Source organism: Colossoma macropomum, unplaced genomic scaffold (genome assembly GCF_904425465.1).
Source record: "Colossoma macropomum unplaced genomic scaffold, Colossoma_macropomum, whole genome shotgun sequence".
NCBI classification, from domain to species: domain Eukaryota; kingdom Metazoa; phylum Chordata; class Actinopteri; order Characiformes; family Serrasalmidae; genus Colossoma; species Colossoma macropomum.
Genome location: NW_023494809.1, coordinates 9,274,904 through 9,288,315, shown reverse-complemented (window position 1 = coordinate 9,288,315; position 13,412 = coordinate 9,274,904). Strand labels below are relative to the sequence as shown.

The 13,412-nt window shown below is 42.5% G+C and overlaps 1 protein-coding gene across 1 annotated transcript in view; it reads right to left on the bottom strand.

Annotated features, from left to right (window-relative positions):
- The window catches only part of LOC118799119 (thrombospondin type-1 domain-containing protein 7A), a 213,026-nt gene that overhangs the window by 7,069 nt on the left and 192,545 nt on the right, over positions 1–13,412 (bottom strand). The window contains exons 23-27 of the mRNA XM_036558827.1: positions 11,806–11,923; positions 2,559–2,704; positions 1,861–2,035; positions 1,353–1,526; positions 759–839 (exon numbers count right to left, since the gene is read on the bottom strand). Of these exons, the coding sequence (XP_036414720.1) occupies positions 759–839; positions 1,353–1,526; positions 1,861–2,035; positions 2,559–2,704; positions 11,806–11,923 (694 nt within the window). The remainder of the gene's footprint in view (positions 1–758; positions 840–1,352; positions 1,527–1,860; positions 2,036–2,558; positions 2,705–11,805; positions 11,924–13,412) is intronic.

Genomic DNA, 13,412 nt, shown 5'->3' with positions numbered 1-13,412 from the left:
TAAATGAAAACAGCTGATATTTTGAACGTAATCAGCTACGCAGCAAAGTTATGTACATTTTTATAGCTCACAGTAAGTCATAATGTGCTCTAAACTCCATCGATTTATCTGCTCAACCTTGATAAAGACCGGGATGCGGTTTGAGTCAGTTGAAAGAAGTTTTGTAGATGAATTTACAGAAAAGATTTTGGGTGACTATTGATTTCTAGTGATAGCAATGTTAGCCTTGCAGCTTCAGCGCTAAACAAAAGAAACAAAACGTGTTTAAATTAAAATTAGGGCTGTACTCCAAATTGTATTTGTGAGATGCCACAATAAACACATCGTTAAGAGCCGTGATGACAGATCAAACTACCACACTTAGGAAACGCCAGAGAGACATCATTGAATTTTATGTCAGTATTGTACAGCCTTGATTACAATAATTTAAACTGTAGCACTATACTTTATTCTACTTTACCCCCAATTAGGCTAAATGTGAGCCATCAAAGTAGATCGAGAAAGTTGAACAACAATATCTGTGATGTGACCATAGCCTGAGCTACGTTTGGACACACCTACTAAGGTCTTATAGTATTTATTTTCACTGCTTTATATTTTACATTTATAATTGTCTAGGAAAGAAATCAAGCAGTAGCCTTTTAATTAACACATGCATTCATGTCCAGAATTTTGACCGGTCCTGTATGTGAGTATGAGGCATTTTGAGTCATTTCCATCATTGACCTGGATTCCACAGATGTAGTGCAGTGCTGTACCTGTGACGTTTGTTCCGTCTGAGCGCTCACACCAGACCAGACGAGTAGTGCTCACCCATTTATACTCAAAGCACTCGCCGTCTGCAGAGACAAGAAACCAAGGACACATAAGTGGTGCGTCACAGTAAATGGGCTTTGAGTGATCACACTGCCATAAAACCACATGTCCCTAATATTTTGTGCATGTGGCTATAAGAATCTACAGTGCCAGTAATATTTAATGAATAAGCTCTCAGAGAGAAACAATAGGCCACGTTTATTAGAGCTGCCACTGTTAGGACGCTAATCTTGGATCAGTTTTGTCTTTAGAGACCTCATGGTTAAGCCCACTGATGTCTGATGTGCATTATAAATTTAGTCTAGTGGGCTAGTGTGCACTACCAGTGCCTGAAGGGGCTGTCCACTTGACTGTATCTATAACTCAATTAAAATCAATTACTTAATCAGAAAAATCACTCATCAAAATCTACCGATTCTATGAATTGGCAGAGATTATTTGGCAGTTTGCATGATGATAATATGATCATAAGGTAATGTATGTTTTTAAATCTTACTGCATTTGATGTAAGGCAATGTATGAAGTGAGTCTCTAACCAGGACAGGGGCGGGACTGCCACTCCTGTTCAGGACACTGGGCGATGTTTTCAGGTTCCTGAGCAACAACAGCGCGGGAGCGGACCTGCACTGCGCTAAAGTCCAGCCGCTGACCCTTCACACACACACTCTGGCATGGGCTCCAGTCCGACCATTCCATCAGATAGCAGTCACCTGGAGGAGTGCAGGGATGGACAATAATGACCACAAATCAGCTTTACCCTGGCTAATTATATATATATAATTAGTGGCCAGTGAGTGGACGTACAAAATAGGTGGCCACCCATTGTTTTTTTCAGTGGTAAACTGTCATTTATGTTATTGGCCACTTTATTAGAAACTCCTACCTTGTACTTCTACTAAATGGTTATTTACAACAGAAAAGCCTTTTTGGTCTAGGGTTAAGCTTAATCTGGGTCTGGAAAACCCTCCCAAAACATATCTGTAAATGCATATAAACTGCTGCTTATTACATTATGATGTGCTGTGTAGGATGAATTAGTCATACCTGGACATGGTAAAGTACAGGCCTCTTCCAGAATAATGTTTTTATCTCCGTCCACGGCAGGTTCCAGTCCAGCACACAGCTCCTCCTCCACCAGACTGCCTGGAACATCTCTGGAGCCATCCGACACGAAACAGGACAGATTCCTAAAGCGCCGGCCTTCACCACACACCACGTCCTACAACACACAAACAGACTTGTTTGTATATCTCGACAGGACCGGGAGCTCCTACCATTGTAAAATTAGCCCTGTTTTTCAACGATTTTGCTACAGAGTCAGGGAATTTGTACAAAAATGTATGAAAACAAACCCACACAGTCAGTAAAGAATGGGATGAGAGTCACTGATTAAGCAGACAGAACCTGCAGATCAAAACATGGGCTCATCATCAGTGTGGGAGAAGCATGAACGGAAAAGTGTTCTTCTTTCTGCGTTCCTTGTTTGAGATGCAAACGTCTGAGCCCTTTTCTGTTCATTTGTTCCGCTGGGCTCAGACAGATTTGTTGGAGCCGCTCTTCATCAGCAGAAGTGCAGGCTCAGACAGAATTCACACCAAAACACATAAATTCATCAGAGAGAGAGAGAGAGAAGAGAGAGCAAGCTGAGAGAAGAACTGAGAGATGAACAGTGATGAACTGAGGAAGAGAGTGAGATAAAAAGAAGTAAAAGAAAAAAGGGTTATGTAGAATTGTGTTTGTACCTCTACTCTGCACTCAGACCACTGGCTGTAATTCCAGCGGTAGCAGGGCCGGACCGGACAGGGCTTCCACTGTTCCATCTGAACTGGACATGGTCGGCCATCACCCCGAGATGCCTGCACCACTGACCGCCTGCGAGACATCCTCCCTACAGCAGCACACAGTACTGTTAATCTCAGTGGCAAATTTGTCCTGTTTATATGTGCATTTGTGGCATTTGGCTGATGCCCTTATCCAGAGTAATACCCACGGACTCTTATTGGTATGACCTTCCCACATATAGTGCATACTAACAACTACATACGCCACAGGTTCCTAGCCCTGCTTCTGGAACACCCGTCCTGCGTATTTTAGTGTTTTCTTGCTCTAACATTCCCAAGTCGGTTGAGGAAGCACTTGTTAATGAGCTGAAGAGTTGCATCAGGAGAGTTAGAACAGGAAAAACACCAAAAGACTGCACTGCAGGGGTACTCCTGGATGAAGGTTGACAACTTGATGCAATGTCGCAAAATGTGAATCACGGTTAGCTTAGCGCAAACGTACTACTAGAATCCCATAGGTATAGCAGATGTTAGCATTACTGTTTTGATACTTATGTCCTGAACTGAAGACTTAGCTGTAATAATCACAGTTACTTCCATCACAAAACATGGAAGGATTGTGCAAAAAGTGGACAGAGGTACTGAAAATGTGGCTGATGACATTTAAATGGCTGATGACATTTAAATGGGAGGTTCCACTTACTAATGCCTGGTTAACTACCGGTAGCAGTTATGTGTGAAATTTTCTCCACATTTAAAACCAGGGCTGCATTCAGCCCCAACAAAATGTAGCAAAACATTTATTTAGACATAAGTGGAGATGCGCTGAACACTCTGTTGTGTTACGCAAGTGTTCCAACTATGGCTGTTGAGAAGGCCATTCTTACGACACGTGTCTTCTAACGTCTTCATTTGTTGTGAACACCAGAGGACTTTATTAGAACCCATTGTGTGCACTGCGTTTTTGGTACAGCAGGGTTTATATACACGTCACTGCTGACTGGGCAACGCACTCATCAAATGAGAGAAAACATACCTTCACACAAATTCGATGAAGCATGATGTTCAGTCTGGAAATGGTAGCAAAACATTACACAGTGTTTTGGATTGAACGTGCCCAGGCCTAAGTGTCTCAATCACAGTCAGGAGGAGGTTTCAGAACAAACAATGTGGTGATTAAGACCAATTACAGTGAAGGGGAGGTCTCAGAACAAACAATGTGGTGACTAGGAGCAATACAACATGGTGATTAGGACCAATCACAGTCTGTGGGAGGTCTCAGAACAAATTTGAAGTAATTAGGGCCAATCACAGTCAGGGGGAGGTCTCAGAACAGCAAGACGGTGATTAGGACCAATCACAGTCTGTGGGAGGTCTCAGAACAAATTATGTAGTAATTAGGGCCAATCACAGTTAGGGGGAGGTCTCAGAACAAACATTGTGGTGATTAGAACCAATCACAGTCAGGAGGAGGTCTCAGAACAAATGATATGGTGATTAGGACCAATCACAGTGAAGGGGAGGTTTCAGAACAAACAATGTGGTGACAAGGAGCAATACAACATGGTGATTATGACCAATCACAGTCAGGGGGAGGTCTCACAACAGCAAGCCAGTGACTAGGACCAATCGCAGTCAGAGGGAGGTCTCAGAACAGCAAGACAGTGATTAGAACCAATCACAGTCAGAGGGAGGTCTCAGAACAAACAATGTGGTGATTAGGACCAATCACAGTGAAGGGGATGTCTCAGAACAAACAATGTGGTGATTAGGACCAATCACAGTGAAGGGGAGGTTTCAGAACAAACAATGTGGTGACAAAGAGCAATACAACATGATGATTAGGACCAATCACAGTCTGTGGGAGGTCTCAGAACAGCAAGACAGTGATTAGGACCAATCACAGTGAAGGGGAGGTCTCAGAACAAACAATGTGGTGATTAGAACCAATCACAGTCAGGGGGAGGTCTCAGGAAAACAACGCAGTGAACAGGAGTTCTGTTTAGTAAGCAGTGCACACCTCAATGAACAAACACAGACCACTGAGTCAATTTGGCCAAAAGGACAATGCTTTAGGTCACTAGATCCTTCTGCAAAGTTGTTTTGGGACAATATAGCTCTATATAAACAAACGTGAGTGGAACATCTGGGCACATATGCCTGCCTGCACACAGATGATGTAACGGGTCATGTTCTGCGCTTTTGGTAAAATGCTGCCTCCAAAGCTTTCTCAACCATCTGGTTAAGTATGCGTGGTGATTTCTGTTTAATATGCTTTGCTGACAGAAACAGAAAATGCTGCATGTGTTGGTGGTGATTTCCTTTCAGCATTCTGGCTTTGGTTTAAATCCTGTAGGAGTGTTTTGTGTTGGCTGAGCCAGTTAAAAGAACAGTTAATCCTGAAAGAGCTACATCAAGACTAAGATCTTGGGAGAGCTTAAAGGGAAATTTGTTGTGACATAAAGGAAACAGGAGTTGTGATGCCTACAACTCTATTATAACCATTTGATTTACGTGTCCTCTGGGTTTTTATACACTCACCAAGCACTTTATTAGGAACGCCTCCTTATATCTGCACTCATTGTCCATTTTATCAGCTCCACTTACAATATAAGTGCACTCCGTAGTTCTACAATTACAGACTGTAGTCCATCTGTTTCTCTGCATACATTGTTATCCCCCTTTTACCCTGTTCTTTAGTGGTCAGGAGGTTTTGTTTGGGTGGTGGATCATTCTCAGCACTGCAGTAACACTGATGTGGTGGTGGTGTGTTAGTGTGTGTTGCGCTGGTCTGAGTGGATCAGACACAGCAGTGCTACTGGAGTTTTTAAACACCTCAGCGTCACTGCTGGACTGAGAATAGTCCACCAACCAAAATATCCAGCCAACAGAGTCATGTGACCACTGATGAAGGACTAGAGGATGACCAACACAAACTGTGCAGCAGCAGATGAGCTATCGTCTCTAACTTTACATCTACGAGGTGGATCAACAAGGTAGGAGTGTCTAATAGAGTGGACAGTGGGTGGACACAGTGTTTAAAAACTCCAGCAGCACTGCTGTGCCTGATCCACTCAGACCAGCGCAGCACACACTTAACACCTCACCACCACCACGTCAGTGTTACTGCAGTGCTGAGAATGATCCACCACTCAAATAGTACCTGCTGTGTGGTGGTCTTGTGGGGGTCCTGACCACTGAAGAACAGAGAAAAAGGGGGCTAACAAAGTATCAGAGAAACAGATGGACTACAGTCTGTAACTGTAGAACTACAAAGTGCACCTATATAGTAAGTGGAGCTGATAAAATGGACAGTAAGTGTAGAAACAAGGAGGTGTTCCTAATAAAGTGCCAGGTATATGTTGTGTTTTTAATGCTGGTTCGCTGGTCAACAAGCATGACCATGCATAGCAGCGGTCTAGCAACAACTTAGCAACCATCTAACTTAGCCACCAAGCAACGCCCTAACAACAAGCTGGAATACCACTTCTTCCTGGAATTGACTATACTATTTACTACATAAACATTATTAGATAAAGCAGTTATTAAAAATCAATCAACAAGGTTCTCCAGCTGAAAGCATTATTATCTGGCTTTAACAAGGCAATTTAAAGTTCGTTCACAAACTTTCCCTTTCTAGTTATATATGCTTATGTAATGTTATATAATGGAATTATGTGGAGATGGAAATACGTAGAACAGTTCAGGGTAGCTTGGAGATTACAATAAATCTCTCACAGCTAAGCGAGAGCAGTTCTCTATTTTTGTATCTTCTCCCATCAGGTTTTGTGTGTGCGCGTGAGAGACGGGGAATTGGGATGTTGAAAAGCCGCTGGTGTACCGAGAAAGGGAGATGAGACAGCGTTTCTTGCAGCTAAATACGTAACAGCTCTGCAGATAATTAAGGGAACTGTGCGAAAAAGAAAAATTGTCCATGTTTACTGCCTATGAACACGTTATCTTTTTTCAGCGCAATGTGCTTCTTTTTCATCACATTATACGTACATGTAGAATCAGCAGCATTTCAATTACGGACTCCACACCTTGTATTACTCTGGAAATTCAGGCAGTGATCTACATTTACATTAACATTACGAAAATCATACGTTGTGAGTGCACTGAGGGCCAACTACCACTACTGAGGACTCATCCTGCTCTGTCAACACCACAGCACTGGTAAAGAAGGCACAACAGCGACTCTATTTCTGAGATCACTCAGGAAAGTAAATCTCAACAGAGATCTGCTCGTCACCTTCTACCGCTGCAGTACTGAAAGCATTCTCACTTACTGCATTTCAGCTTTGCACACCAGCTGCACCAATGCAGAGAGGCACATCCTGCAGCGGGTCATCAACAGTGCCCAGAGTCATCGGAGCCCAGCTACCATCTCTTCAGGAGCTCTACAATTCCCGACGCCTCCGCAGAGCCACCACCTTCTGCAGTGACCCAACACACCCCTGCAACCAGCTCTTTACTTCACTGCCTTCTGGATGTCGACACAGGTGCATTAGTGTCCGTACTGCCAGACCGAGGAACAGGTTCTTTCCCAGAACAATAATCCTTCCTAAACAGACTTCAGGATCTTCACAATAAACTCTACTGACCAGTGGCAGCTCTGAGCACTTTCTCACTAACTGCATTTCAACTACAAGTTAATATTGCACATTATTCACTTTATATTATGTAAAGTACAGTAGGAATAATATGCATAGTGTAGCATAGAACCGTATTTCACATAATATGGTATGGTATAATATACTTTTACACATTGTTCACTTTACACAGAATTAGATAGAATGTGGAGCTGCTACACTACCTGACTGACAGCATCTGCTACTGACTACTGCTGTATGGTCACTCTACACTGACCGCACATGTCACTTTATACTGCAACATTCCAGTCATGAATACTGTCACTTTTGTACTGCAATATTCCAGCCATGGTCCTCCATTCTGAACTATTCTACTACCCCCCACTTCAGAACTTGCATATACTCGTCCACATGCACCTAAGGCTGTACTGCATATTTGTTCTTCTGTAAATATGCTGTCAATCTCAAAGTACAGTAGGTTTACAATGACTAACTGTACCCTATTTGTTTTCATGCAATAACTTAGCCACTCTCTATCCTGTTCACAGAACCACCACTGACCAGATATTATTTGGGTAGTGGATCATTCTCAGCACAGCAGTGACCTGAAAATTAAGCTACTGATGCCTACAAAGCAGGGGCAAGGCTGTAACAAGATATCATTTGTTTCCAGCTCACAATTTCCACTGTCTGGAATGCCATTAAGAAATGCAATTAGGAAAAGTGTGGAAGTCGGGGCAAGACCTGAGAGAGCAAGAAAACTCAGATACAACTGCTTGTATTCTGGCCAGAGAGACAAAGCAAAACCCAGCAATGGATCTGTAGGAAGTTTAGCTAGCAGTTGTGGTGGTGCACTGCTCTACTGTGCAGTGTTGCGTGGACAAACATGATCAGGATGGAAGAGTCATCAGAAGGAAGCCTTGCTTCTGGCCCACACTACAGGATAATCAGGCTGATTTTGAGGCTGATTTGCTCCTCCTGACAATCGCAAAAGGTCATCTGATATCAGGGTGATGAATAACAATGATCTCCACAGATTGTCCTGTGGTGCAGGGGTGTCTATAATCCAACCTTTACTCTGCTTACCTACTTCCAGTGCAGTCAGGGCCACCCTGATTGTAAACAAATACTGAACCTGTTTAATACTTATGATTCACGATTGGGGTGGCCCCGAATGCGCTAGGAGTAGGTTGGTGGAGTTAGAGTGGATTATAGACACCCCACACCAGAGGATAATCTGGATAATAACTCAGTATCCTGTAGTGTGGGGTGGACGCCGATTTCCTGCTGTGAAACATGGTGTTAATGTCATGCCAGAAACAGTCAACCAATGAGAGCTGAACTGAACTTGTCAGTGTGTACAGAAGAAGTTGTAAGCAAGGTGGCCAAACCGAGTACTACTCACCTTGTGTGTGTATATAAGTATAGCCTATGTATGTATTCACCTTATACTCACTTTGCAGTGTGTATAAGCCTTGTTGACCCTTTCTTTTCAGCCATGGTGTCATCCACAATTTTTTTCTTCCACTTGGCTTTTTCTCTGCAGAAAGCACACACCACCAGCATAGCAACAGCTTTGCTGTTATCCACCATGTTTATTTAGATCTAAAGTCATGTTAGTTTGCAAGAAACTCCTGCAAGGTTTTATGAATTGGAACCTTTGGTCTGGATGGCATAATCTGAAGGCGTGTGGTGTTTGATTGAGGGCACATAAGGTAGTGTGGAGACTTTGATGACAACAATCAAGGACAGAAAAATCCATGAAAAATATCATTATGTGTGGGGTCTCTCACGTTTTCAACATCGGTTAGGAAAAGGTATGTCTGGTGGAAAAGAGGAGCAGTATTTATCAGTATTTGATGAAAGGTACACCTTGCCAACTGTGGTCATGCGGGCGCATCTATTATGTTTTGGGGTTTTGCGGCAGGAACTACTGCACCACTAGATAGAAGAATAGATTCCACTACATATCAGCAAATTCTGGAAGCAAATGTGACAGTGAAAAAACTGAAGCTCAAAAGAGGCTAGCTTCTACAACAGCACAATCCAAAACACACCTCAAAATCCACCAAGAACAACTTCAAGAAATGCAAGCTGAAGCTTTTAGTATGACCCTGACTTAAACATTACTGAAAATCTGTCAGTAGGTCTTAAAGATTAAACATGCTGTGCAGACAAGATGGACCGAAAATACTGCAGATACTGCAAAGACGAGTGGGTGAAAATTTCTAAAACGAGAAAAAAAGACTCCGAGCTGGCTACAGTGTTTGAAAGCTATAATATCTGTCAAAGGGTGTGTTATTAAGTACTGACTTAGTAAGATGTCCAAAATTTTGCACATGCCACAATAACTATATCAATTTCTTCTATTTTTTAAGTTAATCAAATAGAAAGTAGTTGTGCATTAACATTTGCAGAAAAAATGTATTAAAAAAAAAACTTGAACTTTGAACTTATTTTGCCTTAAAAAAGTTGACAGAATGTGTCATTTGGCAGGGGTGCCAAACCTTTTGCATACAACTGTAGGACCCTGGGAACATGGGGGCCTGGGTGCATAGTGATGACCAACTTCGGATACCAAACAGGTCTTGACTGACGCACTACATTTTGGGTAAGCGGCAAACTGAGCACATTAGGTTTTTCACCAAACTACTACTTTACAAAGTAAAACATTAATAGCTGTGATCCTGCAGGAGGATTTGCGTCTTATAGCGTTAATACATCCAAGTTGCAGATGTGTTGCCACCAGAGACACAATGCAGAGCCTCCACACACTAGCATATCTCCAGAAACACACTTCTCAGGCGAGGCGGAGTTAGATAAGGTACGTCCTACCAGCATTCGCACTCCGCACAATAGATTCTCTTACTGTTTCTTTCTATGTCTGCCTGGCTCTCTCCCTCTCTCTATCTCTCTCCCTTTCTCTCCCTTCATCTCCTCTGCTGCCTTCCAACTCCCCAGCATCCTGTCAGTCTCCCTCTCTGCCTGGGCGCATTTGTATTCATTATGCTTGCTTTTCCTCGGTCAGGGAGAGAGCGATACACAGGATTAACGCACCCACTTAAAAAGCGCACACTCATCCTCTGCTCCTTCCGTCTTCCTGACGGCTCTGAGCCTTTGTTTTGCGCCGCTCAGCCATATCACCGCACAGACAGGACAAACAGCTTCACCTCCTTCCCTCGTATATGCAAGAGGGACAGAATTGTTAATGCCAACGAGTCTGCAAGCCACATCTTCACCAAAAACATTCCTTTTGCCTTGTGAAGGTGGCGCCCAGAATGCTGTAGCTCTCACTCTGGGTGACTAACGAAAACTCAGGGTCTTGTGAAGTCTGTTCACAGTGCTATATATTAGCTTCCAGGATTTGATATTTAGTAGAATTCTTTCTTCCCTCTGTCCCCTCAACACTTCCTGTGCCACTTGCTGCCACACAACCATAAGCATAATAGATCCACTCTTAGGTTTTACAGTTGGCAAGGTGTTCTTTTCATCAAATGCTGCTTCTTTTTTTCTCCAAACATATCTCTGGTGATTGCAGTTAAAGAGTTTGATTTTTCTTTCATCAGACCACTTAATTTGATTTCAGAATGCCTGTCTTAACTTAATGTCTTAACTAGATGTTGTTTTGCATATTTAGACATTGACTTTTGTGATGAGATCACAGTTAAGGTTACCATCTAATGAACCTTCCATGTACGCAATATTTGTCCAATAACACTCCAGGGTGGGCCTATTCTCATGCGAGCCTAATCTTCCCTAAGGTCTTTGGCAGTAATGTGGCGGTTTTGCTTTGCATTATGACCACTCTAGCAGTTCTATCAGAGAGTTTCCTGTGTCTTCCAAATCTTGTTGCTCTTTATCCTCCATTTCATAACGATATTTCAGACAGTGAAAACTGTAGGCAGGAAGTGTTGCCTATGTTTTACAGACTTCTCTTGCTTTGTAAGTGTTATTGCTTTGTTATTATCTTTAATTTCAGATTAAGTGGTTTGAATAAGCCAATGGCTGTTAAGTGTAACACCATGAGAAGTTTTAAAAGGTCACATGATTTATTATACACTGTAATTGTCTATATCTGAATGATAAAGGCTTATAGAGTCAAATAAGTTCTGAGACATAGGTGGATTTAGGCATGCAACTTGTATAGAGTTGGGACAGTGATATCGGCAGACAGTGATGGATTGGATATGGGAGGAAGAAAAAAGATTAATCTGATCTACTCCTGTAACAAATGTATCCTGAAATAACACTCAGTCACACTGTGTGGTGTGATGTTTGTTAGCTTTTAGCTTTCTTCCTGTGTGTTCGATTAGTTTGAGCATGACCGCCTACAAGATGCCTATGTTAAATGAAATGCTTCAATTAAAATTAGCTAATTTTAAAGCTTAGTATTTTTAAAAGAAGAAATATTAGATCTGTATCAGTATCGGTCAGTTTTGGAATCAGAAAAGAAAATGTGGTATCATGTAATCTCTTCTTGTTAGCTACATTAACCTGTAAAACTAAAGAAGCATATTTCGGGCACCAAACAGGTCTTGGCTGACTGACTCTCATTTGGTGTCAATGTGTAAATCTATATGTTATCTATTCCTTAAAACAAAGTCATTTGTCCTCACCTTCTAGGCCGCAGGTCTGGGAGCACTCTGTCCACGCTGACCACTCCGAGAGCTGGCAGTTCACTGGGCATTCCACAGTACAGGAAGAATTCATCTGCCACTTCCTCTCCAAGCCCAGCTACAAACACACACATAACTTTGCATCAACATGGGCCAATTGAACGTCTTACTTTCAAAAGTGCAGCGTTAGAGTCAGTTTCCCTCGTTCCCCGAGGAACCTCAGCTTCAGCCACAGATCTCCAGCCAACATTTCAGAAAACTCGTCATACCGCTGGCTGGAGAAACTGGGTTATGGGGCTAAAACGCAGCCAAAGCTGCGAATTTTCCTCCATCACCCACGGGGTCCAATTAAAGTGACTTTTCCGCCTTCGACTGATCTTCCACCAGCCCTGTCACACAGACCACATTAACCCACCAATTTAACAGGCCTCAAAATAGCCTCTTTTTTTTTTAAAGACCGCCTCATCACGACGCCATATCAACAAAAGTGAAGGTGATGGCAATTCACCAGCTATGGGCAGACAGCTGAAAGTGGCTTTCACGGTGCAATTTATACCTGTGATAGTTTCGTTGTGGTTTCTGACTTGCTTTGGGCTACAATGAAGCCACAAGTAGAGCTGACTGACAATAATTAAGAAACAAACATCAATAATCATAATATTATTAATCATTTTACAAATAATAATAATAATTATTATTATTACTACACCCACCTTTCCTTTAATTTCCAGTCAAAATGGCCATTAAGTACAGGTTTTACAGGACGTTTTAATAGAAAATTACTCAACATCTAAACACTCAATATAATATAGATTTTTCAGTATTTAGTGTGTCCACTTTTTATGTTTATTACAGATTCCATTCTTTTCAGGAGACTCACTTTCAGTTTCTCAAAGAAATCTGCAGGGATATTTTTCCACAACTCCAAAGTTCAGTCATACATTTACATCGGGAGCGATGCGACGTGAAAAAGCAGCCAAAGGTCATTCATTTATAATGAGAGCTGTCGATTTCCTGCGACGGGAGGCAGCGTCACCGCTGGCGACGCGAATTGGGCGAAGTTGGCGACATGGCGAAGTTGAGCAGAGTTAACTTTATGCAAATAAGGAGCGAAGCGATGTGGCAATTACCAATAGGAATTGAGCATTTAGCAGCGTAGTACACTTTCCCTTCACTGTGAAACAGTACGCTCCATTTTTGGTTCCTAGATAATTGTTCCTACCACAGGTGGAATAATGGCAGCAGTGCTTTCACCACGAATAGACAGTAATCGCAAAGACCAAACACTGTTCTCCTCACATACTGACTGCACAAATACAGGGATTATATAACAAGCACACAAGCGATTTCTCACCAAGACTTTCAATTTTAGCAGGAACGCATCTGATTTGTGCTTGGTGTCAGTGAAACCATGGCAACCAACGGTCAGTTGGGGTTCAGAAACGCCCACAGGCGATGAGCGATCAGCGATTAAAGGCCTCTGCATACTTCTTGCGGAGACGACGTTCGCCTGGCTTCAGCAAACAACATGACGTAATTGCGGAGAAAGCGAACAACCGCAGAAGTCGCACATGGCTGCTGGGTGAACTCCTCGGACCAAGACGCTA